This window comes from Equus caballus, chromosome 19 (genome assembly GCF_041296265.1).
Source record: "Equus caballus isolate H_3958 breed thoroughbred chromosome 19, TB-T2T, whole genome shotgun sequence".
In the NCBI taxonomy this organism is placed as follows: Eukaryota; Metazoa; Chordata; class Mammalia; order Perissodactyla; family Equidae; genus Equus; species Equus caballus.
The window spans coordinates 1,078,596-1,102,630 of record NC_091702.1 but is presented as its reverse complement, the minus strand read 5'-3'; the positions used below and the strand labels follow the sequence as shown (position 1 = coordinate 1,102,630).

At 47.7% G+C, this 24,035-nt stretch overlaps 1 protein-coding gene and 1 long non-coding RNA gene across 2 annotated transcripts in view; one reads left to right on the top strand and one right to left on the bottom strand.

Moving 5' to 3' along the window:
* The window catches only part of LOC138919034 (uncharacterized), a 111,956-nt gene that overhangs the window by 18,256 nt on the left and 69,665 nt on the right, over positions 1–24,035 (top strand). Inside the window, 6 exon segments of the mRNA XM_070242995.1 lie at positions 7,665–7,820; positions 9,064–9,189; positions 12,956–13,191; positions 15,208–15,682; positions 15,684–15,793; positions 15,796–16,318. Coding sequence (XP_070099096.1) covers positions 15,618–15,682; positions 15,684–15,793; positions 15,796–16,318 — 698 coding nt within the window. The 5' untranslated portion in view covers positions 7,665–7,820; positions 9,064–9,189; positions 12,956–13,191; positions 15,208–15,617.
* Positions 113–7,668, bottom strand: LOC138919037 (uncharacterized). Its single transcript, XR_011428926.1, has 4 exons — positions 6,193–7,668; positions 5,401–5,446; positions 4,742–4,802; positions 113–4,463 (listed from the first exon to the last, which is right to left on the bottom strand). It is a non-coding gene; the product is annotated as an uncharacterized lncRNA (long non-coding RNA).

The following is a 24,035-nucleotide window of genomic DNA, read 5'->3' as shown; positions in this document are numbered from 1 at the left end:
AGCCAGAGGAAGCAATCAGTAAGAGCTGAACTCACTCCTCCTTTTCCCTAAGCACAAGCCCTGAGTTACCTGAAACCCATGCCCCCAACACAGGACACAGAAAAGACATCACTATTATTAGAGAATCATTTATTGGGGAGAATTAATATTCTCCACGAGAAGGAATTATTTTGTGGTGGGAAATTTTCCGCTCTCGAAACGCTGGAAAAGCGTTTTCTGTTGACGTAGAGACGGATCCCTAAACATAGTGCCTTTAGCAGTGGTGAGAACAGCTGGAGGCCCCTGGGCCGGCTTGACGCCTGCAGGTGGAGCTTGGATGGGGCACATGCTCCCTGCGGGGCACAGATAAGGGACGCTTCTGATCCAATAGCTGATCTTTAAGCGCCACGACTTTCTGAGGGTGTCTGTTGTGGTCTCTGATCCGTCTAGAACATGTAGGATAATTCTGGCCAGCAAAGACAACTTCTTGGTGGCAGGACTTGGCGTTTGGCACTTTACAGGAGGGAGCCCTGTAGTTGGAAGGATGCCCCTGGACGGGCTCTGCCTGGGCCTGCTCTTCTGCCTTCTGCTCAGTTTTCACAAACTTCCTCAGGGAAGGAAGGGGCTCTTGAGGGCGGGTGACCTCTGTTGCACACCGCTGCCCCAGTTTCTCCACTGGGAACTTCCCAGGGACCGTCCTGGTCTTCTGAGCCGTGGTGGTCCCAGTAACGGCAGCTCTCCCTTTAACCAGGCCTCTGCTCTGTGCAGATGATATGGGGCGGCCCTTTTCCGGGGGATGGTCTTGCTTTTTGCCTTTTGTCCCAGGACGAAGCCATTGAAAAATGTCGTTCAGCTTTTTTCTGAACAGACTTTCAGGAGGAGGCTGTGCCTTCTGTGATGAGGTCTGGGAAGACTTGCTCCCAAGCGTCTCCTCTGATGCTGTGATCTGAGTAGGGAAACTCTTTCTTGTAGGTTGGGATGTCCCCAACCCTGCATCCCCTCCACCAAGCTCTTCTTTGTTGGGGCCCAGAGGGCTCAGTCTCATTGTAGCTGGTGGGAATTTCTTATCCTCGGACCTCTTTAGGTCTTTCTTAGGGACCCAAGGCTCCTGCCGCTGCTGTCTGCTGATCCCACTGTCCTCCAGATGGACACGCAGCACCTGGGAAGCTCCCATGTCCCCACTGGAGACACCGTGGGCATGAGTCAGTGAGGCCTTGTAAGTCAAGCTCTCTGAGGCAGGGGACCTGTCAGTGTCTTGGCCTTGGACCTGGCTCTGATTCCTCTTCTCTAGTTTTGACTTTAATTCCCCAAACAGATGTTCCTTAAGATCCGATGACTTTGGGTCTTGGGGAACTTGTCTTTTTGGTGCAGGGCTTTCAATGGTCCCAGTAATTTCTATTTTACTGTGATTCTCACGTATCATTTGGGAGCTTCCTGGCTTGCTGGTTGTCAACACACTACCAGTTTTTGACTGCAGAGCATTGAGCTCCTTGGCCCTGAATATGTCCCTGGCCGTGTTGTACATGGAAAAGGGTTCCGACTTCATCTTTTTGTCCTGTCGCCCTTCTCTTCTATCACTGGAACTCACTCTCTCATCTTTTGTCTCAGGTTTGGCACCAGCTTGCCTTGCAGGCAGCTCTGGGGGGCATCTGTTGCCTAGTTGAGTAAATTTCTGACTCGTTTTGCCTGTGATGCCACATGTGACAGGCAGATGAGTCTGCCTGGCACCCTTACTCCTCTGAACAACCTCTGCAATCTCTTGGTTGATACCAGAGGGTGATTGTCTCGGCACCCCTTGTCCTTCCCTGCCCATAGGTGATGTAGCAGGGCAATGACGATCCAGGACCAGGGCTGAATTTGTTTCCGCTTTTTCTTGAAGAACAGATTTAGAGCTTCCTCTGTGGGGCTCGAAGCCCTCGGATTTGGAGTCGACTTCCAAAGTTGGGTTATTTGAGGGGGGCCAGTAGAAATAGGGCAAGGACTGGGATGCAGCATCTTCCAATTTAAACGCCTGTATGGATTCAAGGACCCTGCAGGGCAGGCCCCACTCCATCCTCATACGGAAACTTTTAATATGGGTTTCCATCATCTGTTGTGCACTGGAATCAATGAAGCAAAGCTCCTGGAAGGTATTCAGGGAGGAGTCCCCACCCACTGAAGGTGGCAAACTCCTCTGAGTTATTTGGGTGCGGGGTTTGTCAGAAAGCAGCAATGTCTGCTTGCTAGCATGCCATGAACTGCGCACCGTCCCAGGGAGCCGAGCCTCACTGATTTCCTCAAACTTCTTGCTCAAATGTGCTTTCAGGACATTTTCAAGTTGTTTCTGATCTAGACTTTCCTCCAAGGCCCTTGAAGCTTTCCCTGACAGACTTGCCATGTGACTATTTAGGTCTTTCTCAGAGTCATATGCCGGATCCTTATCTGAAGAGCTCTCTGGGTCACTCAACAGATGAGCTTTTGGGCCGTTCTCTGGGCTATGCCCCTGATCCTTCCCCATCTCCTTCTCTACCTGAAGCAGTTCTGAACCCCTCTCATGGAAGCTTTTGGATTGGCTCAATCCAACATTTAGATCTTTGTTCACCGAGATCCGTGAGAGTCCACGATTGCTTTCTGACTTAGCTATCTCTGAGAAATCTCTTGGAGGCATCATCAGTGACAGACACTCACAGATCCTGCGGGGCAGGCCCCACCGGTGTTGGATGAGCCTCTTTCGAAGGTGATGTTCCAGTTTCTTCCTCAGCTCATCACTGAGAGGAAACTCTACGGGAAGGGTGGAGATGGAGGCATGGGCCTGGGAGGCCTGATGGTAAGGAAAGTTGGGAGCTGAAGAACAAAATTCTTCCTGAGATCTTTGGACTACAGAGGGGGAACCCCACAAACTTTCCTGTTGCTTCTGCAACACTTTCCATTCCAGTTGTTGAATTTCAGATGAGGTGAGAGACTCTGATTCATCCGGGGGTCTATGGTAACACACTCCACAGATCCTTATCTGGGGTAGAGGACCAGATGGTAGGATTGGGAGTGGGGATTTAAGGTGGGCCTGGGACTTGACCTGAGTGAGAGGTAGGGGCTGGGATTGGGGCAGGGTTTGAGGCAAGGGTTGGGGCTGGATCTCAGGCAAGGATGGAGGTGGGCGATGGAGAGGTACTGGGGATTCTTGGCCCATGGAGGCATTTGAGATGGTATTGAAAAGGAAGATTGTGGTGCAGTCACGTGAGTCACGGATAGCAGAGGGCAAGGACTCGCTGTGCAGAGATGGGAGACCCCAGAAGAGCTGCATACATTTTTCCTGTAAATGGTCCTCCAAGATTTTAGGATATGGGGGCTGCTCATGCATGTGCAGCTCCTTTGGTTTGCCTGCACTGCTCCAGAAAGGAAGGGAGAATGCTGAGTCACACTCATCAGCATTTGACTCTGACATTTTCCCCAAAGGATTTAGTTGGTGGCCTGGCCTAAGTTGTTTTGGAAAAGAGCCCTTCTCCTTCTCCTTTTCCTTCCACATCAGGAAATCACTCCTCTTTCGGACTTGTCTCTCCAGGAGTGCCAGGACATGAGGGCTGAGAAATGAGAGGTTACCAGGCTCTATAAGGTTAGCTGTAGGGTGTCTCTCCAGAGAGGACTCTGGAGAATGGAGGGCAAGAAACTCTCGATTAAAATCACGTGGTGCCAAGGTGGAAGGTGCTAAGAACAAGTCTTTGGCACAAGCTTGCCACCAGGATAATTCTGAAATGGACAGGCTTGAATGGTCAGTGCCTCTGATTGTTGGGACATAAGTGGACAACCCACCAGGGCTATCTGGAGATGAGTTCTCTGGAACAGACTTCAATAAGATGGAAACCGATTTAGATTGAGTCACAGTTAAAGGGTGGTCTGTCGGTGGTGAGACAGACAGGCTTGGTGGTGCGTGATGACAAGCCAGTGAGTCATTGGGATTCATTATCTGGGGCAAATTTGGTAAGGGGTTAATATCTTGGGAAAGGGTGCGGTCAAGAGAGAAGATCGTATTCAGAGACAGAGTGGCCTCTGGTTGGAGAATAGGACCCGTTGCCTGGGTGTCATGTGGTGGGAGAGGGGGAAGGGCAATGGGTTGGGGTGGGGAATGGTCTGCTGGGAATTTGGACTCCAAGGGAGGAATAGGCTCTGGTGGCATAGAGTGACCCGGTGGTGAGGGTGAAAGAAAGTCAGCTAAGGGTGTCATTGGGTTAGGTGAGAGAACGGAGGGGGGCGGTGGGGAAGGGTCAGGTGGAGGGGATGGTGTTAGGTCTCCTGGAGGGACTTCTGAGAAGGCAGAGGACAGAGTGAATGATGACTCAGTCCCAGAAGCTGTGGAAGCCATAGAGGACACAGAGGCAGTATCATCTTCCAGGTCCTCCAGGAACAGCAGCCGATTGATTTCAGCAGTTGTGCTATTACACACCTCACAGGAGGGGTCTGGGCATAATAGTTGACGAATGCGGGTGGTATCGAGAGGCCGGCCTAGGGGCCTGCGGGAGACAGGAAGTAGAAAACTGTAGCCAGGACCAGAACAAGGAAAGGAGGACCTGCTGGCCTGTCAGGGGAGGGGCCACCTGAAGCCTGCTGCCCCTTCACAATGCCCCACATCAATGACTTCACCATACACTCAGCAGCCCTCACCCCAAGGCGTTCATTCACATACCCGTTCCTATGGCAAACCCCTCCCATGACTACTGCAGGCTGTACTGAATCCCTGGAATTGCAGAGAACATGTCAAAGAGGGATCAGGAAAGAAAAGACTGGTCACCTTTTCAGAATAGAAATTAGCCTCCTTTTCTCCTCTGTTTCCCTCTGGTAGTTTCTCCAACCTGGGAAACCAGAAGAGTGAATTACATGTAATAAAGGTAGAAGCATAGGTGTTACACGGGAGTCCCTTTATGGGAGACCCTTGGGATATTAACGGGATATTAACTCTGAAAGCCCCAAGAATCAGTAGATGTGGTCAAACGGTCAATGATAATATTAATAAGGTTCACATGTGTTTGTTGCTTCATTTATAAAGTACTGTCACATACATTATCCCATGGGATGTTCAAAACCACCATGTGAGGAACATAGGTCAATGGTTACCTCAAAGAGGAGTCTGATCATCCAGGAAGTCAACGTAGTTTCACAAGGTCAGGACACAGAAGTTCTGACTCTTGGCGTCTCCCACGGCAACCCACTGGGCAACACCCATTGTCCAGGCCCATCACTGCTTCATGCCCAGAGCTGGGCAGAGCAGGAATCTGAGAAATGTCTCGGGTTCTGACTACCTTCCCATGAGCCTTTCCTCTGAGGCCTCTATTTTCTGAGAGGGACTCTATCTAGCGACTGACATCCTCAGAGACCATGGACCTGGGACCTCATGGAGAGGACAGGATGTGTCACCCTTGGAGAGCTCAGGTGGGATAGGTGGAACCTTACCACTTGATGTTCCACCTTTTCTTCTCCTCTTGGCTCTGCCCTGACGCTGAGAACAAAAAGAAAAGAATGAGGAGCGAGGACTTAGTTGGCTTGCTCCTCTCTCTAGGAAACTCAGATATTCATCCAAGATTAATGTCACTCTCTATTTTTATTACTAGCACTTTGTGTGCTTTCCCTTTCTGAATTTCTAAAGGTGATAAGATACTTTCAATTTTTCCTTCTTTGAAAAACTCGAAGGAGGATTTTTGGCTAGAGTCCACACTTGATATTCTCAGTCAGAAGTCCTCTGCTCAAGGAGGGCATAGACTCTGAGGCCCCCAGTCACATCTGTGCTTCCTCAGATAGGACCCTGTATCCTGGGACAGAGCTCACACTCCAGTGTCTGCTCAGAGGCTCAGCCCTGCTCTCCTGATCTGCCCAATACAAAGGACGGTTTGGTCGAATGACGCCCGTCATGGGAATGTGACTCGTGATCCAGTGTTGGGAACAGTGTTCTCCTACACAGAACCCAAACTCTCTAAATAACCTAATGCAGGGCCGTGAAATCACTGATGGGATTTTATCCGGGAATCCTCCACCACACCCAGATGGTCTGTGAGTTTTAAATGGGAAACAGTCCCAGCTGAACCCCTAGTCCTGCCTGGCCTATTCCCCTAGAAGGATGATGTTCTATCCTCTATTCAGACTTGCCATCTTAGGAGTCTCTCTGGACCAACTCATTTAAAAATGTGGGACTAGAAATGGAAACAACAATAAAAAATCCCTGTTGGTGGCTTGCCCAGGGATCCTTACCTTTTGGTAGATTTTGGTTTTCCACAAGGTTGGTAAAGATGGAATCCCCACCAGGAAGCACAGGAACAGAAGAAGCAACCACAACCCACACACGATGGTGAGGTTATAGTCACTATCTAAGAATGTTGAGCAGATGCTCAAAAACAACTCCATATGGCTATTCAGAAATGAGAGAACATTCCATTGACTGAACTCCATTTTCTGAATCGCAAGGCTGCCTGAGGCAACTGAGCTCTGAGAGTGTCCGCACTTGCCTATAATCCCAGGCCTGCATCACAGAGCACTGAAGAGTCACAAAGGGTTTCAGAGGGTGGGGGAGGGGACATGAAGAGGGTGTGCCCATGGCCCCTTCCTCCCACCAGCCCAGCTGATCTCTCCATCCATCCTGGGCCCTCCAGGTCCCTCTGCCCTACCCTGCCATCCTATTTTCCAACTCTGTCCGTTCATGAAATCATACAATTACATTAATGAAATTTTCTGCCTGTTCCACCTGTACTCCAGATATTACCTGGGCCCCCTTTACTGTTTGGAGAGCTTGACTTTGGTTTCACCAATTCCACTGCCTCGAAAGTCTGAAATGCTCCCTGGAATTTTTGCTTGTACCCAGACATTTACACTCAGAATCATATATGTCCTCAAATCCATCTTTCCTTTAGAATGTTTTTGCCTTACATGAACCCTGATATAGAACTTAAAGTTCTTCTTTACTCATTTGGTTTTGTGAATGTTGAATAACAAATTTTAGTTTTTTGCTTCAGTCAGCCTTTACCATCTTCAGCCAGTGGGGCTGACTCAAATAATTGAAATGAGTAATTCATTATTCAACACTCACAAGACTAAAATCAGTACAGGCGTACCTCACTTAATGAAAGGGAAATGTTTAGAGAAATGCATCATTAGGCACTTTCACTGTTGTGTGAACATCACACAGTGTACTTACACAAACCTAAGTGGTAGAGCCTACTACACACCTAGGCTATGTGGTGCTACCCGTATGGGACCACTGTCATATATGTGGTCCATCAGTGACCGAAACATCGTTAATATTGTTACGTGGTGCGTGACTGTGGTGGATGACAATGACAAAACGGAATACCATTTTCAAGGCTTCTAAAATGGAGCTGGGAGGCCATTAAGGAAGTGGGGCTTATGCTTGTACACCACATCCACCACCAGATGTTAACTGAACTTTTGAGCTTTACCTGACAGCAGAGGTCACATCTTGAAGTGTTTCCTCATTCCAAGAAGGGACAGTCTGCCTAGGACCAACTATGTTCTGGCAAGTCAGCTCACCCCATGCCAGAACCAGTCAGTAACTGTTCACTGTAGACCTTTGTAAGCCTGTGTCCTTTCCGTTTATCTACCCCTGCCTCCTTTGTCTTCCTAGGAGCACATTTGAGCTTCTACTCGAATCTACATCTCCTGAATTGCAATTCTTGAGACCCCAAATAAACTTTTTGGTTCTTTTGCAGTTTATGCCTCTTATTTGCTGACTTTATATGGTGACAGAAGTGGGATCCCTAGCTACTGACCTTCAATTCTGGTGCCACTTCACAGACACAAGCAAGGTGCCTGCAAAGAATCTTTTGTGCTCTGTCGTCTCCTCCTGGTGGCTCTGGTTCCTGGTGGTAAGTCCTCCTGGGCCTGGACCTCCCATTTTTGGTAGAGGTCCAGACTCTTTCTGTAGGCGTCCTTTGATACTGGTTCTGGCCATCCTTCCGTTGTCAGCTTTGTTAGAAACTTCTGTTTCTTTCACTCCTTTTTTGGGCCTTTGATCCTTTGGTAAGTTCATACAGATGAGAAATCCATTTTCTAAGAGGACCACCAAAGAACAGCCCCACTCTGGGACTCCTGCTGGTTTTGTCTTTAAAGAATACAGACCTTCTACATGTAGATTTTTGTTCCACTGGGCTCAGATTACTCAGGGTGATTTAAGGCTTCACTGGCCTAAATGGGGCTCCTTTGAAATTCCTAAATTGGTTTATCTGTGCACTCAATTGGAAAAAGCCTATCAAACCAAACAAGTAAAATGGGAAACTTTTTAACATTGGTATCTTGAGGCCTCTAAATGAAACACTGAAAAGGACACTTCCTTGCAAGCCATAACAATGTCATAACTAAGAATTTCAAATGATTAAATGTAAATGCCATCGATAAAAGAATATTAACTCCTCCTGTATTCGTCAGGGTTCTCTGGAGAACCAAGGAGATTATCTATATATAATATATATTAATATTGCTATATAATAGAATATATAATCCATTGTATCTATATTTAAATTCATTTACTTAGTTCTATAAATTACATATATACACTCAAAATTTATATATGAAAGAAACTTTGGCCTCACCCCTAACTGCCTAAAAGAATTTAAGACAGAAGGCCTGTTCCAGGAAGGAGCTGTCAACGTAGGGAACTCTAGATGTGGTAGAGAAGAAGGTACCTAGCCGGGCCCATTTTACACAAGTTCTCTCTCATTTGTTTAGAGATGGCCCAGCAAACATTTGGTTTTCTGTCTCCTTGTGAATTGGCTTCCTCCTCTTTGAAGTCCCAAACCATGACCCCCAACCCCGCGCCTTTGTAAAATATCTAAACCCTAACCATAGGCCTGGCAGACACGCTGTGGACTGAGCAGCAGCATGAAGACCAGGGTCAACCTGATGACATTGTGGGTGGGACTACTGGCTGTTTGTCCACATCCTTGTCCTGGGTGCCCAGGAAGGCAGTCACCCAGCAACTTGCAGTGAGGTGTGGCGTGTGACTATGTTTCAGCCAATGCAATGGGAGTGGAAGTGGTGTGTGCCATTTCCAGGTTGGAACTTTTGAAAGCAGGTGTGTCTTCTCCGTGTTCCTTCTTTCTCCTTGTGCAGATTGGTTGCAGACAATGATACAGGCGTCAGGAATGGCGGAGCCAAGAGACGGGAATTCACGGGTGACTGACACACCCTGTGGAAGAGAACCACCTGCCCAACGCGAAACCCACCTTGGCCTGTAAGGTAATCACACATAAATTTCTACTCTCTGGTTATTCTTTTTCGGGATCTGCTTGTTATTTTCTTAACTATTATGGAAATATTTCAAATATGCAGAAGAGTACATAGTATGACCTCTATCTCCGGCCCCAATACCCAGAAAGAACAGACGTTCAATTCTGCCCTATTTGCTTCCGATGTTGCATTCATTTGCTGGGGCTGCCATGACAAAATGCCACACGTAGGGTGGCTTAAACAATAGAAATTTATTTTCTCACGGTTCTGGAGGCCGAAGTTCAAGATCAAGGCGTTGGCCGGTATAGTCTCTTCTGAGGCCTCTCTCCCCGGCCACTTCTCCCTGTGTCCTCACACGGTCTTCCCTCTGTGTGTGTCTGAGTTCTAATCTTCTCTTCTTACGTGACTATCAGTCACATTGGATTGGAGCCTACCCATGTGACCTCACTTGACCTTAATTACCTCTTTAGAGGCCCTCTCTCCAAATACAGCCCTATTTTGAGGTCCTGGAGTTAGGACTTCAACATATGAATTTTCAGGGACATGATTCAGCCCACAATGATATCTGTGTTTTTAAGAAGCAAAATGTTGCCGTCACACCTAAAATTCACATTTCCATCCCGTTCTCCTCCCTCTCTCATCATAGGTATCAGTATCCTAAAATTAATTACATTCTTTATGATTCCAAGAATATCCATGTGCATGGCTCCATTAACAAAAGATTACATTTTTATGCATAGTCAAGACATACATGTGTATGTCTCCATGAACAAATTCTTACATTGTTATGCACTTAAAAAATGTACAGGAACAGCATCACACTGCACATGTCCTTCTTTGATTGGCTTTGGGCTATAAATGGGGAAGGAAAAACAGCAGCCGAGGGTAAGAGAATAAATAAACGGCTTATGCATAAAAACCCAAAAGGACAGATTTCCAAGAGCGTCGCGGTTGGTGACCATGTGGAGGGTCTGGGAGAGAGGTGGTTCTGGGAGAGTGGTTACCTGGAGAGGGCGTGGAAGCTCAGTGCCCTTTCCCCATGTCTTGCCCTATGCGTCTGTTCCATCGAGCTATTCCCGAGTCATATCCTTTTCTAATAAACAGGTAATCTAGTAAGTAAGAGGTTTCTCTGAGTTCTGTGAGCCGCCCTAGCAAATTCGTCGAACCGGAGTAGAGAGTCTTGGGAACCTCCTACTGACAGCCAGTTGCTCAGAAGCATAGGCGACAACCCAGACTTGCTGTTGGCACCTGCAGTGGGGGCAGTCTTGTGGGGCTGAACCCTTAACCTGTGGGGTGTGATGCTGTCTCTGGGTACATAGTGTCAGAATCGAGTTGAATTGTAGGACACCCAGCTGGTGTCCCAAGAATTGCTTGTTGGTGTGGGGGACTCCCCCGACCCCCAACCCCACACACATTGGAATTGGTACCAGAACCCAGGAACAAACTGTGAAAGATAAGCGTCTTAGCTTGGGTTCCCATAACAAAATGCCATAGCGTGGGTGACTTAAACAACAGAAATTTATTTTCTCACCATTCTGGGGGCTGGAAGCCTGAGAGCAGGATGCCAGCATGGTCAGGTTCTGGCGAGGGCTGTCTCCTCAGCTTGCATAAGGTCCCCTTCTCACTGAGTCCTCAGATGGCGGGGTGTGTGTATGCGTGTGAAGAAACAGAAAGAGAGATCTCTTCAACTTCTGATGAGGCCACAGTCCTATCTGATTTAGGTTCCACCATTATGACTTCATTTTCACCATAATTACTTCCTAAAGACCTTGTGTCTGGACATGGTCACAACGGGGGTCAGGGCTTCCATTATATGAACTGTGGGGAGACAGAATTCAGTCCATAGCAATAAATAAAGAGCAAATAAATAGAAACAAAGGTTTGGCATTTATCTTTATCATTTCCTTTCTTCCTGACTTTACTGTCTCGCTCTTTGTCTAGCTTCTTGAGCAAGCAGCTCGTTGGTTTCTAATTTTTCTTTTTAGATAAGTATATTGAAGGTATCTTTCTTCGAAGTATTGTTTAATTCCGTCCACCAGATTTTGTCATGTAGTGCTTACAGCTATAATATTTCCTAAGTTCCATATGAGATCCCTTTCAACGCAAGGTTCTATAAGTTCCCGGCCATTATTATTATTTTCTCATCTGTCGCTCCTTTTACAAGTATGTAATGTTCCTCCTTGTCACCATGTTGGTTTTGTCTGGAGCCTTACCTCCAGATTTCTATAGATATACTTTTTTATTGACAAGTAAAGGACAAAATGAGGAAATATCTTTGCTATATATAAGCGTGGTATCAGTCTACACTCCTGGGGCAGTGTAGACTTCTAATCTGTCACTTATCCACCTTTGTGAAAAGGAATTCTAATATTGGCTCACTGAAGTCATTTTGGTCAACAGCAGAGGAAATTGATAATATGTATGTTTTCATCAGTCAGATAGTCCATGTTGTGCTGTATTCACAACAAACTCCTAAGTCTCAGCTAAAAATAACCAAGGTTTATTTCTCAAACATGCTCCATGTCATCAGGGGCTGGCTCTGTATTATCCTTGCTCAGTCTGGAGGATTGAGTAGATGGCAGCTAAAAGATGCTCGATCCAACTTCTTGCACAACTGCCAGGCAGGAAAAACACACTCCCACTGTTTGCCAAAGGTTCTGTCTGGAAGAGACAACCTCACTTTTGCTCAAGTTTCATTCGCCAAAGGCTCACAGAGTCACCTCTGACTTTAAGGGGCCAAGAAGATACATCCCTTCTGTGGGCCAGAGAAGAGCCGACAATATCTGGTGAACAGCAGTAATAATAACTATACACTGTGCTCTATTGTGCCTTCCAAAGCTTATTTTTGCTTTTTGTTTGTTGATTTTTCAAAAATTCCCTTCAGTTATGTGAGTTACCATAAATCCTTCTAGTCAATTTCTTTAATAAGAAAACTGAAGTTAGCCAGAGTTAGCTTCTTTCGCTTAAAAAAAAAAACTAAGGCATTAGATTTGGCGTTATAAATGTCACTAAGCGGCTTAGGAAAGTGAACTTCAGTTTACACCTTGGGCTGGTTTTGAAGAAAGGGTACACACCGATTTTTCAAGGATAAGGTTTTAATAGGAAAAGAAGCAGGGCATGGCATGAGCCAATATTTAGGTCCGAATAATTACTGGTGGCTGCAGCATGTCAGGCAGGGAGCCAGCTGTTTTTGCATATGCTCTCTAAGTCAATTTAATTCTTTATAAAAACAATATGAGGTGAGTCTTACTATTCATCACTTACATATGCAGAAACTGAGGGTCAGGGAGGTGAAATGACCTGTCCGAAAGTCACTTAACTAGCAAATGATGGCTTTGTTTCAACTCCATCATCTGATCAGGCAGAGGTGAAAGAGAAGAATGCAATGTGTGCTTTTGGGTAGTGGGTACTGTTCGGTTTGGCAGGACTGTGGGATACATGCAAGGCAGAGGGGCCCTTGAGTGCTAAGGCAGAGAGTTGGAGTCTATCAGGTAGGCAGTGAGAGGAAGGTTTCTGCATCAGAGAGGGCACTGGTGGAGCCATGCCTCAGAAACATTGATCTGCTATTGTCCTCTACGATGAAGAGAAATGAGGCACGCTGGAGGCCTGGAGACCAGTTGGAGCAGCATTGTAAAAACTCTCATAGGCCTGAATGGGCATGGGTGTTGGCAACGGAAAAAGAAAAAAGTATTCTATCGAGTCTCCAGACGCCCAGGGAATTGCTGAACGAAGTCTGAGTTCTCCCTATGTAGATAGCTCGTACTTTCCATTATAGGTTTCTCAAGAACTGGCTCCCAGAAAAAACCTGGATGGAGAACAAAACAGGTAAGTGCCCAAGTGAGAAATCTACAAAGCTCCTCTCCCCAAAAATCACCTCTTCCCCATCAGTTGTGGGGCCTAACATTTCACCAACGGGGTTCCGTTCTTTCAAGAGTCTCTTATTTAAGTAGGACTATCTGTGGACAAGAGGGAGAAGCGACACTGGGAAGTGTCCTCATTAGCAGCATCCAGGCAAGTAACATAAATGTATGAGGGCACTCTGGGGGGGCACCGTGAAGAACAGGGCACATGCTCCATGTCAGGGGGGCCTCTCGGTTCTGGCTGAGGGGCCCAAAGTTGCAGGATCTACTATTTCAGCAGAAACCTCATAGCCAAATTTTTTGGGAAAGTCCTCAATTTTACAACATTGCAACCAGTTTCAACTTCTTAATATCACTGCGCTGGCCACATTCAGTTCTTAATTTGTTACCAGTTTGCCACCTCTAGGTTAAATGTTAGTACCATTTTATCAAAACCTTTCCATATTTGAAAGCACATCTTTAGTAAAAGTAGCTACAGAGCAAGTTCATTTGGATTGCCGAGAGCTGGGATACAGAAGTCTGGGAGCCGGGCAGGGACTGTAGGGAGGCCCCTGGACCACGTGCTGGGCATCCTGGTGCCTTAGCTTTGAAAGGGAGATGGACGACAGCAGTGACAATATTTGCTGCAACCGGGCCCTCCTGGGCGACCACCCAGAGCTGGGCCTGGAGCCGAAGGAGGGATGGGCAAGCTGTGCTGCTCCCAGCTCCAGTTGGCCCCTTCCCATTAACATTACAGGAGTGCAGTTGCGTGGTGTTTGAAAAAGCATCCCTAGTTCCACGAAATGATTTACAGGACACCAGACTCTGCATTTCAGAGGTCTCCGGTGTACCATAAAAAATATATTCTAAAGGAATAATCTTTATCTGAGCTGAAGCTGCAGTGAAGGAAGCTCATGTCCAGCTGAGAGCAGCCGTGAGCTTCTGTTCACTCAGGGAAAAGTCTGTGTTCATGTTATTGGAGCAACATTTTTTTCTCTCTTTGGCACTAGGTATCTAGTTAATATTTAGACACTATATACATTTTCTTTCAACTGTTGTCCCCGTTATGTGATCAAACAAAACCGGAGATGCCAAGCACATCAGCCCTGTAGGTGAAAGCAGACCCTCCAGGCACCCAGCTGTGGCTAGCAGGGTAAACAGGACTCACTGGAGCCAGCCTCTGGGAAAGACTGGCGCCAGGTGCGTGCAGGGCCAGCCCCTGCCCCCAGGAAGCAGAGTTCGCTGGAGTGCCTCAGTTGATAGCTCTGCCTGTTCCTGCCATTCCAGCCTCGCGTTTCCTCTACCTCCCTGAGCAAAAGGAAACAGGAAGCAAAGTGTAGTTTTGAATGTTCCAAAGCTTTCTGATGTTTACCATTCCCCCCAGGAGAGGGACGTGAGGGACAGAAATCTCTCTGCAAAGAAGATACTTTGTAATTCAATGAAGCGATGCACAGACACAGCAACACAACTTCTCTCTGCTTATAAGGTGTTTAGAGCGATGATAGTCTCAGTCTATTTTGGTCCAGGGAAATCCAGGGCGCATGTGCATCTGTGGTTCAGGGTGTCCAGGAGGAGACAGCCTCTCCTTTTGGAGCAGAAAGCACAGTCAACCAACCGGTGGCGGGACAGAGGCAGAAGCTCTAGGGCAAGGAAATTTGTGGGTTTGTGTCAAAGCTCCGCCAATCAGGAGCTTCAAGTTAAGATGGGGAGGCTGGAAAGATGGAAGTTGGCATGGGAATCCTGGTATGGACAAGAAATTCCTCCTGGGTCAAAGGCAGGAGGATGTCCAGGAAGGGAGAAGGGCGGGTCACGGATGGACCGAGTTTACCTGGAGTCCCATGAGAAAAGGGGAAGCGAGAGCTCACCGCCTTGTGGCCGCCAGCTACCTGTTGGGCGGCACTGGCGGCAGGCGTCGGGCTCTAAGTCTCTGAAAGTATCAGGAGAGGGAAGGAGAAACTGGCGTCCCAGGCTCCCAGGGGAGGGGAACCTCTCCAGCATGAATGTGGTGCGGGGCGGGGGAGGGGGGCACGATCTCCGCTTTGCCGGGTGCCCCAGGCCTAGCGCACGCCGCCTCTGTTCTACGTCCCCCTCTGCAGGCGCGCTCGAGGCGCACTCCCCCTTCCCTCGGCGGCGCGGACCGCGCGCCCGGGCCCCTCCGCCTCCCATCCACGCCTTTCTCTTCCCGCAGAAAGTTAGCAGCGGGGAGGGAACTCGGGGCTGCAACAGGGCGCGGCGGCGGCGGCAGAGACTGAAGTAGGAGCCGCGTCGGAGCCGGGGAAGCGGGGGCGCTGCAGACGGAGCAGGTGCAGCCGGCGGGTCCACGCGCCCCCCTTGGTCCCCTTGCCGGAGGCTGAGGGGGGTGGTGGGGGGCCACCCGGACTCCGTGGGAAGAGTGGGGAGGGGGATCATGCAGCCGGGCTCTTCCCCGGCGCAGCGCGACAGCGGCCAGGGCCGGGGTGCAGTGGCGTCACTTCATGCAGCCTGGGCGGCTGGGGGGGGGGGGGGGGGGCCGGGCGGGGGCGCTGGCGGCGGCTGAAACCATGTCCGGGCTGCGTCGGGGGCTGCCGCCGCCGCTGCCGCAGCGAGCCCGGAGCCGCGATGACCCCGTGGCCCGCACCTCCTCCGCCTCTGCCTCCACTTCTCGCCGCGCCGCCGCCGCCTGGCGCGCAAGCTGCTTTTTCTCTGCGCCTTGTCCCTGTCTGTCACCTACCTGTGCTACAGCCTCCTGGGCGGCTCGGGCACCCTGCAGTTCCCCGTGGTGCTGCAGGAGCCGCCGGCACTGCCGCCGAGCCCCTGCCGAGCCCGCCGCCACCCTCTCTACTGCCGCCCCCCATGCGCCTCGGCACCCCGTCACAGCCCTCCGCGCTGCCGCCGGACAACGCGAGCCGCGAGGAGCCTCCGGAGCCCTCCAAGCAGCCCCCTGCCCCCGGGGCCGACGGCTGGCGTCTGGCGAGCGGCAGCGGGTTCGCTAGGGACCCCTGGCTCCGGACCCCTGTGGCCCCTGGCGAGATGATCACGGCGCAGAGCGCGCTGCTGGAGAGGGAAGCGCAGAAGTCCAGCACCACCCACGAGGAGCTCGCAGGCCGGAGAGCGGTGAATGGGAGCAGCGAGAGGAGCGGCGCCCTCAGCACCCCCAACTATGGGGAGAAGAAGCTGCCACAGGCGCTCATCATCGGGGTCAAGAAAGGAGGCACCCGCGAGCTGCTGGAGGCGATCCGAGTCCACCCGGACGTGCGGGCCGTGGGCGTAGAGCCACGCTTCTTCGACAGGAACTACGAAAAGGGGCTGGAGTGGTACAGGTAGGACCCTGGGCTCGGCGCAGGCGATAGATGGGTGGGGAAGACCCAGAGGGAAAGCTGCGGCTTCTCACGCCCTTCGACATCCAGGCACCTCCCCGAGAGCCCTTCGCCCCACGAGGGCTCTGCGGACCCTGGCGGGGCTGCTCGGGGGAGCGCGGAGAGGACTGGAGGCTGGCCAGGGATCACTGTATTTCAGGGCTAGGGGAGCTGGTGTCACACTGCCCTGCCTGCCTCAGGCTCCTCACCCAGGGAGGTGCTTTCTGAAGCTGCCTAGCTCCACGCCTGGAAATCCCCAGCCCAGGTGCCCACGGGGTGTTTCGCAGGCCAGTCTCTTGTGGGGCTCAGCGCTGCTGCGTTGGGGACGCTAAGGCATGAAGCAGGATAGCTAGATTGACTGAAGGGCTTTGAGATCTCCTGGAATCTCTCAAAATCGCCCTCAAACGTATTTGCGTGTCTGGAATCCGACTTTAGTATTTTCAGGTTAGAGCAAAATGAACAGGGAACAGTTAAAAAGATGATGCTGGCGAGTTTTGGCTTGCTAGAAAAGACTGAGGATGTTCCCCATCTCCAGCAACCCTGGGTTGCTTTGGCATCAGGAGCATCGAGGTCTGCAGGACAGTCGGTGCCCTAAGAGTTTTTACATCCTGCACCCCTGCCCTTTCTAACCGTCGCCTCCTTGGCAACAGATTAGAGCTTCTGTCTTGTGAGGTGTTCATCTCCCTTGTCTTCCACCGTCTCCCAGCGGTGAGGGAAAGGAGAGGAGAGTAGAAAGTTAAGTGCAGGTAAAATAAATTAGTAATCCGGCTTTCTTGCCCGCCATTACATTTAAAAAACACTGGAGCAGATTCCCAAAAGGCAAACCTCCTTTGCTCCCCCCCCCCCTTTTTATCTCTTTCTGAAAAACATCTGGATGGCTGGTCCCATCTCTGTTGCGTCTCAGTAATTAATTGGAATTGTCAGACAAACACAGGCTTTGTCAGCTAAAGTGGTATTATCATCTTCACAAGGCCAATAGGTAAAATAAGGATTGTTTCCTGACAAGTTGCCTTGCTGTTGAAGAGATGTGCTTTCTAAGTTTAAATTACAGCCTGTGAAAGTTTTAGAAATAACCTAACTTCAGAAATATATAGCAAATGTGTATTATATAATAATATATATTACTATAGGTATGTATTATATAATATCTATTATATATGAATATATAATATGTATTGATTGATTTCTTCCGCTTTAGAAAATACCCCTTATGCTTTCAAAGCTTGAGAAAAGTACACTTAGGCATAAACATTCCAGCAGGTTAAATGGAAACAGCAAATGTGTCTGTTAATGTCTTGTCTGTTTCAACCGAGAGAACTAATTGCAACATTTTAGGAGGCTTCAAACAGCCGCTTCCTATCAAAACAGAAACCAGTCAATGCCTGCTTGAACTGGAAAATCAGTTTTATAACATTGCAAGTCATGGCTTCGAGTTTGCGATTATAATTAAAAAGGTGTCAGGATGATTAATGCAGCAACAGCAAACCAGAGAAGGAAGGGGATGTTTGGGAAGGTTTCGGTTGTTTAATTGTTGGTTGTAGGAATGTTCTGATTTCTGCTGTGGGGCAGCTTCAGCCCTATGAGGGTCACTGTGGTCTTTTCCAGTTCTAATTTTAAAGCTGTGTATCTTGTGAGAAGTGTCAGATGCCCTTTGGGGGAGAGGAAGGCCTGAGGATCAGACCTTTCCAACATGTGTTGTGTTGCTTTGTGGCAGCTGGAAATAGAGATGGGGTGTTTGATTCAGGTGACTTAAAATAACGTTGATGACGTGTGCGTGGTGGAGTGCTTGTCAGGAAGTCCCATCGTAGGGTCTGGAGAATTTTCTGAATGAAAGGATAGAAGATGCCAGATTTTCTCATGTTGTTTTTACACTGTGGCTTGGAAAGGAAGGTATGAACTGGCCTCGCTGTCGTGACATGGCTACTGAAGATGTCATTCCAGCTCGGTGGTACTCTCAGCCATCACTTGTGGTATTTGGGCCTTGTGGTATTGGGTGTCAGTATTTGGTAGCCACCTGTAGAACTGTTCCACTGGAGAGGTGTGGACAGAACTGGATCCTCTTGATCCTCACTTCAGAGGACCATGCGGTGTCTCTGTGTCCTCGATCTGCTATGCCAGTGACTTGCCTGTTGGAGACCCTTATGTTCAGTGGTGCCGATTGGAAGTGCGGGAGGAGAATCTGTCTAACATAGAGGTAATCATTAGCCACCCAAACCTGGCTGTTGAGAAGACTCCCAGAAACCCCTTGGACCTGCAGGAGCCGAGTGGGCTGGCACTGGCCTTGGACCGCTCTCCAGCCTTATGAGGGACAGCAGTGCTTTGAGGACATTTGTGGGATTTTTCCTTGCTGCACCTCTTCAGGCTCCTCTCTCTCCCATGTAGGAAGAGGGGATGACAACCTCACTCTATTGTAGGAAAGGAAACAGTGGCATTGATTCAAACCAGTAACAGAAACCCTTCCTCTTGGTTCCCTGATGCAACTGCGTCTTTTCAGTGGTGGCATCGCTACTTAAATGGTTATACCACGTATTCTGCCTGAAATCTTACTCTACTGTTTAACTGGTTAGAGATCCACAGGTTAATTAAAGGCTTTGATTTCCCCCATATATTTATTTTGTTTTTGTTTTTCTTTTCAGTGTGTTTCCCAATAGCCTACTAATTCTGCTAGTGTTTCTGTTCTGGTTGTGTTTTCAGCAAGAGGGAGAGCGAGAAGAAATTGGGGCTGCTCTCGGCACAGCTGGCTTGGGGTTTCCTCATATCCAACTAGGCAGCCCTAGCAGTTTTATTTCTGGTGTCCCTCAGGCTGTATCTAAATCTGGGTTTTGCTTTCTTCTGTGCTGTTGATCTAACGTGAGTCAAAGACACATCTGAGATGAGGACACGTGCATTGGATTTTCAGGGCAGTATGGACTGATGGATTAGGATGTGTGTGTTAAAGCTATGGAGAAGCAAGCTTCACTTGGTGGATGGACAGAGGCCAGTGATTAATAAGTGGGAGTAGATTAAACCCTCCACTCCTTCCTCTGTCCACCCCCCAAATAAAAGGGCAAAGCCAGAACACACCTTTCAGTATGAGCCGATACACTCTGGCTGGGCAGAGGCCTTGAACTCTCCTAAGGGATGGGACCTTGTGGCAGGCCAACTGGCTGCCACGGCAGAACTCATCAAAGTGAGAGAGACGACTCGAGCTGTGGCCTCCCTCGTGGTTTACAGACTGAACAGTAACCGTGACCACTTTGCTCTGGGAGCCACTCAGCTCCAGGGTGCTGAGAAGGGACCCTCCACGGTTTCCAGTTGTCTGCAGTGGTAGCAGTTAATAGGCAGGTCCCATTGGCTGGGGGAAAATAACTCAGGAAAACAGCTTCAGTCATGCTCATGCCACACAGAGGAAAGTGGTCAGCACCATTATTCGCATGTGGTATTTGGAGAGAATGAAAGAGGACAATGGAAAGGCGCTGGCATTGATTGAATGCCTGTGATTGTGGTGGTTGGTGCTTCACAGACATGTTATCACATCGGGGTGTCATGATGAGGCTGTGAGTTAAACAGCAATATTCCTGGTTTACACTCCAGGTGGCTCCCGGAGGGTGAACCACTGGCTGAAGGTTGCTCAGCTGGTCAGTGGTTGAGTTGACCACATCTGTCCAATTTCAGAGTGCTGGTTTCTTTCCCTGTGCCACGCTACCACTCAGAAAGTACTGGAATGTCTTTTCCTTCTTTCATTCAACAAACACTTAATAACGTTTACCATGTGCCCAGTACTGTTTTAGGTACTGGGGATAAAGTGGAGAACAAGACAGAGGGAGTACCTGTTCTTGTGGAAATGGCATCTTTTAGTAGGGTGGTAGGGGAGACAGCAAACAAACGAGTCGTTCTTTTAACCTTTTTAATGTGGCTGTAGAAAACTTAAAATGACACTTGTGACTCCCATTGCATTTCCAGTGGGCAGGGCTCCTGTAGAGCAGTGCTTTTTAAACTTGAAATGCACATGGATCACCTGGGGTGTTGTTAACATGCAGATTCTGATTCAGCAGGTCTGGGGAGGGGCCTCAGACTCTGCATTTCTAACTTCCCAGTTGATGCTGATGCTGCTGATCCCTGAACCTCACTTTGAGAAGCAGGAGTTTAGAGAGTAATTGGGGTGTGTGTGTGTGCATGCACAGATACTATTTTAAGTCAAATGGTTAGGGGAAACCTCTCTGGGGAGGGGATGTAAATGAAGTGAAAGAGTAAGAATCTTCCATGTGGATATGTAGGTGGAGAGGTTTCCAATAGAGGGAACAGCAGACACAAAGGCCCTGAGGTGGAAACAGGCCTTATGGCCTTACAGAGTGTTCTTTCATTATTTCAAAAGCAAGGTGTTTGTAGCTGGACAAAATTGGGTTTTGCAACTTACTAGTTAGATGATCTTGGTTGGATAACTGATTTAACATCACTCATTTTCACTTTGTTTATCTGAGAATAATGCCTGCCTTGCAGGATTGTTGAGAGGAACAAATGAAATAATAAAAGTGAATGTATTTTCTAAGCAAAAAGTGAGTATCCTAGACCAAAAATCCAAATGGACTCAACTACTGGGTTTTTCCATTTCTCAAATCCTTTTGGTCTCATATGCCTTACCTTCTGTCACAGCTGTCTTAATAGTGAGAGAAGAGTCTGTTATTGGGGGTGTTTTTAGGAAAAGTCTAATAATGATTGGCTTTGCAGTCTACATCTGCTTAACCTCTTAAACCAAGGGTCACCAACTCACATGCCTTCTGGGCCCACAGCGATTGTATAAATGAGTGAAACAGACCAGGTGGGGAGAAACTGGGATGCACAAGCTCTGTCTAAAGGGGCAGCTACTCTTTTCCACGTGCAAATGTGGCATCAGGGTTATCAGATCTTCCAGTTGGTAAGAGAAACTGGAAATCCAGTTTTTGATGTGAAATTATCTGGTGTTTAATGCTGGCAACAGATGGAAATTTCTTCCGAGCGCAGTGTGGGCCAGCACTGCAGACAAACAAAACCCACCTGTGGGCTCGGTACAGCCAGCCGGCTACCAGTCTGTGGCTCTGGCTTAAACTCATTTTGGAAAGTAACTGGCACACCCGTACCCTTTGTGGTTGTCAGAATTGTGGCTTCTGTGTGCTGTTTTAGGTTACAGTTTTCCCCCTTTGCAGATGTTGCAAGAGCATGGGGCAAATACCTCCCAGATACATTGCAACAACAGCAAAAGGAGCTGGGTAGAAAGAGAAACATCGAGGCAGAAAAAGACAATTCCCCAATAAATTTCCCATTTGTTCCCAATGAACATTTTCCAGAAGTTGAGAAAATTTTCAGCTTTTCACTCATTAACGAGGCAGTCCCCTATTTGATCCATATTGATAAACTGTACTTATGTAATAGGGTCTGGTCAGGTGGATTGAGTAAGACCTGAGAGTTAGAAAAATTGAGTTCTGGCTTTGCCTTGCCCCATCCTAGTTCTGTTGGGCGTTGGGTTACTTATATTAAATTGTTTCTTTCTCTCCTTTTCTTTTCTTTTCATCTTTTTTTTTTAAATCCCTGTTTCTTTTCTGATGAGGTTATATTGTCTCCGTAGGGCCCATTCGCCCACTAAAATGCTTTGGTTCTGGAGCAGACGTCTGTGTTAGACCCTTCAGAGGAAGCAGGAGAGCACTGTAGGAGCAACGTTATTTGGAGCCAGTTTTTGTATCTCTGAGTCAGAATCCACTGCATCCTCCTTGTGTGACCTTAGACAAGTTACTTAATATCACCAAGCCTCCATTTTTTTGTCTGCAGAATGGGCTCAATGTTACTTACTTGTAAGTGATTATGTGAGGGTGAAATGAAGTGGCCCTTAAAAAGTGCCCCCACGCAGAGTGTATGACATGATAAATTTCTTCTTCTCCTTCTCTCCTCTCTCTCTTTCCTAATTTTCCTTTTCCTTTGCATTTCTCCTTCATTTTCCTTCAATTCCTTCCTTTTATCTTGCCTATCAGTACAGAAGGCCCTACAGAGAAAGCTGTAATGCATTTTTCATTAGCAAATCATCTTTCATTTCAAGATTATGTCTGAATGAGGGATCTCAAACCCTGAAGCAGATCTTAAGTAGCTCTCCAGAGAATAATCCAAACCGATTCCAGAATTGGGTCTACTGTGACATGAGCCGAAGGAGGAGAAGAGTCTGATTTCCTGGGGTACCTGCAGCCAGCCTTCTCCACTAAGGGGACGGGGGATGGAAGGGGGCAGGCTCTCGGGGCTTTCCTTCTCATATTTTCTTGAGCCCACTGTAGGAAGGAGGCCGCTTGCAGTGGAGAGAGACTGAGGCATTTAGAATGCTGAGGGCATGCTTTGCCTTCCATTTTTCTGCAGAGCTGAAGGCACTGGAGAAGGCAGGACTGTTCTGGCAGACCCCGCCAAACTCCCTACGTTGCTATTTGGCCACTTTCCCTGGAGTTCTCCAGCCATCATAACATGACTTAATTATTTTAACTTTTGTAAATCATACCAGGCATTTTTAGTTTTAAATTGAGTCAGGAGAGGGGCCTTGAGACTTTAGGTGAATGAGAGATTGCCAGGGTTGTACGTTAGAAAGTTTTAAAGGTTTTGGGTTTGCATAATGGATGCTATTTCTGAAACTGATTGAACCAACGATCTTTCAAGTAATCTCTTGATTCCATTGGTCTCTGCGGTTTGACAAGCTCCTCTGTAACTGTCTTGGGAATTTCAGTCTGAAATTATAATTCACTAAGGGAGCTTTTCAGCCCATCTTGCCATTCATTAAAAGCAAGCGGTTGATTTTTTTTTTTTCTTAACACTCACTAGTTAGGGTTGCCTACCTTTACTTTTTTTTTTTTCAATCTTTATTTAAGAATGTGTAAAGCATATTTACAGGGAAACAAAGCAGCACATCAATTAGGCAATACTTTTTTGGTTGTGAATGATAGAAATTGAGCTTAAATTATTATAAACAAAAAAAAGATGCTTTATTGGCTTATGTAATTAGGAAGTCTGTGGGGTAAGTGGCTTCAGGAAAAGCTGAATCCAGGGGCTTGAGTGATTTGACAAGGTCTCTGTCTCTTTCCATTCTTTGCCGGGTTTGTCTCTACCTTGCCTCATTCTCAGATAGATTATCTCACTACATTTTAGGCAAGATGGTAAGCAGCAACCCGAGACAAACATTATATGTTTATTTAATTCTTTTGGAAGTAATACATTTTTTTTAAATTGAGAGGTTTATGCTTTCCCCCAAATTACAGAATTGTTAAACCCCATTACGGAAGTCTCTAGTGTATTGTTTTCCTCTGCATTGTGTTGAATTGTAAATGCTATTGCAAATTCCAGAAATATAAAATTTTCTAAATTTTATAGTCTCTTTTCTTGGTCTCTTGAAAATTTTCAGCTAGCTCTATTCACGTAAAAATACCCTCAACCAAAAGCAGTAGTAAACCATAGAGAAGAAAATAACTTCTCCATTAAAACACAGACGGCTCCACCACAAAGGCCCATATGAAATGAGCACACATTCAAGCAAAGCTGAGTTCCCGAAGGCCAAGAAGATTCCGTGATGGATTGCCTCCAAAGGAGAAGCGTAGACCCATATTTTCATGAGTACAGTTTTGCTGATCTAAAGATGTCTGGGCACACTGAACAAAGTACTTTACTTATAAATGTAAGTTCACATTTGTGATGTCTGATC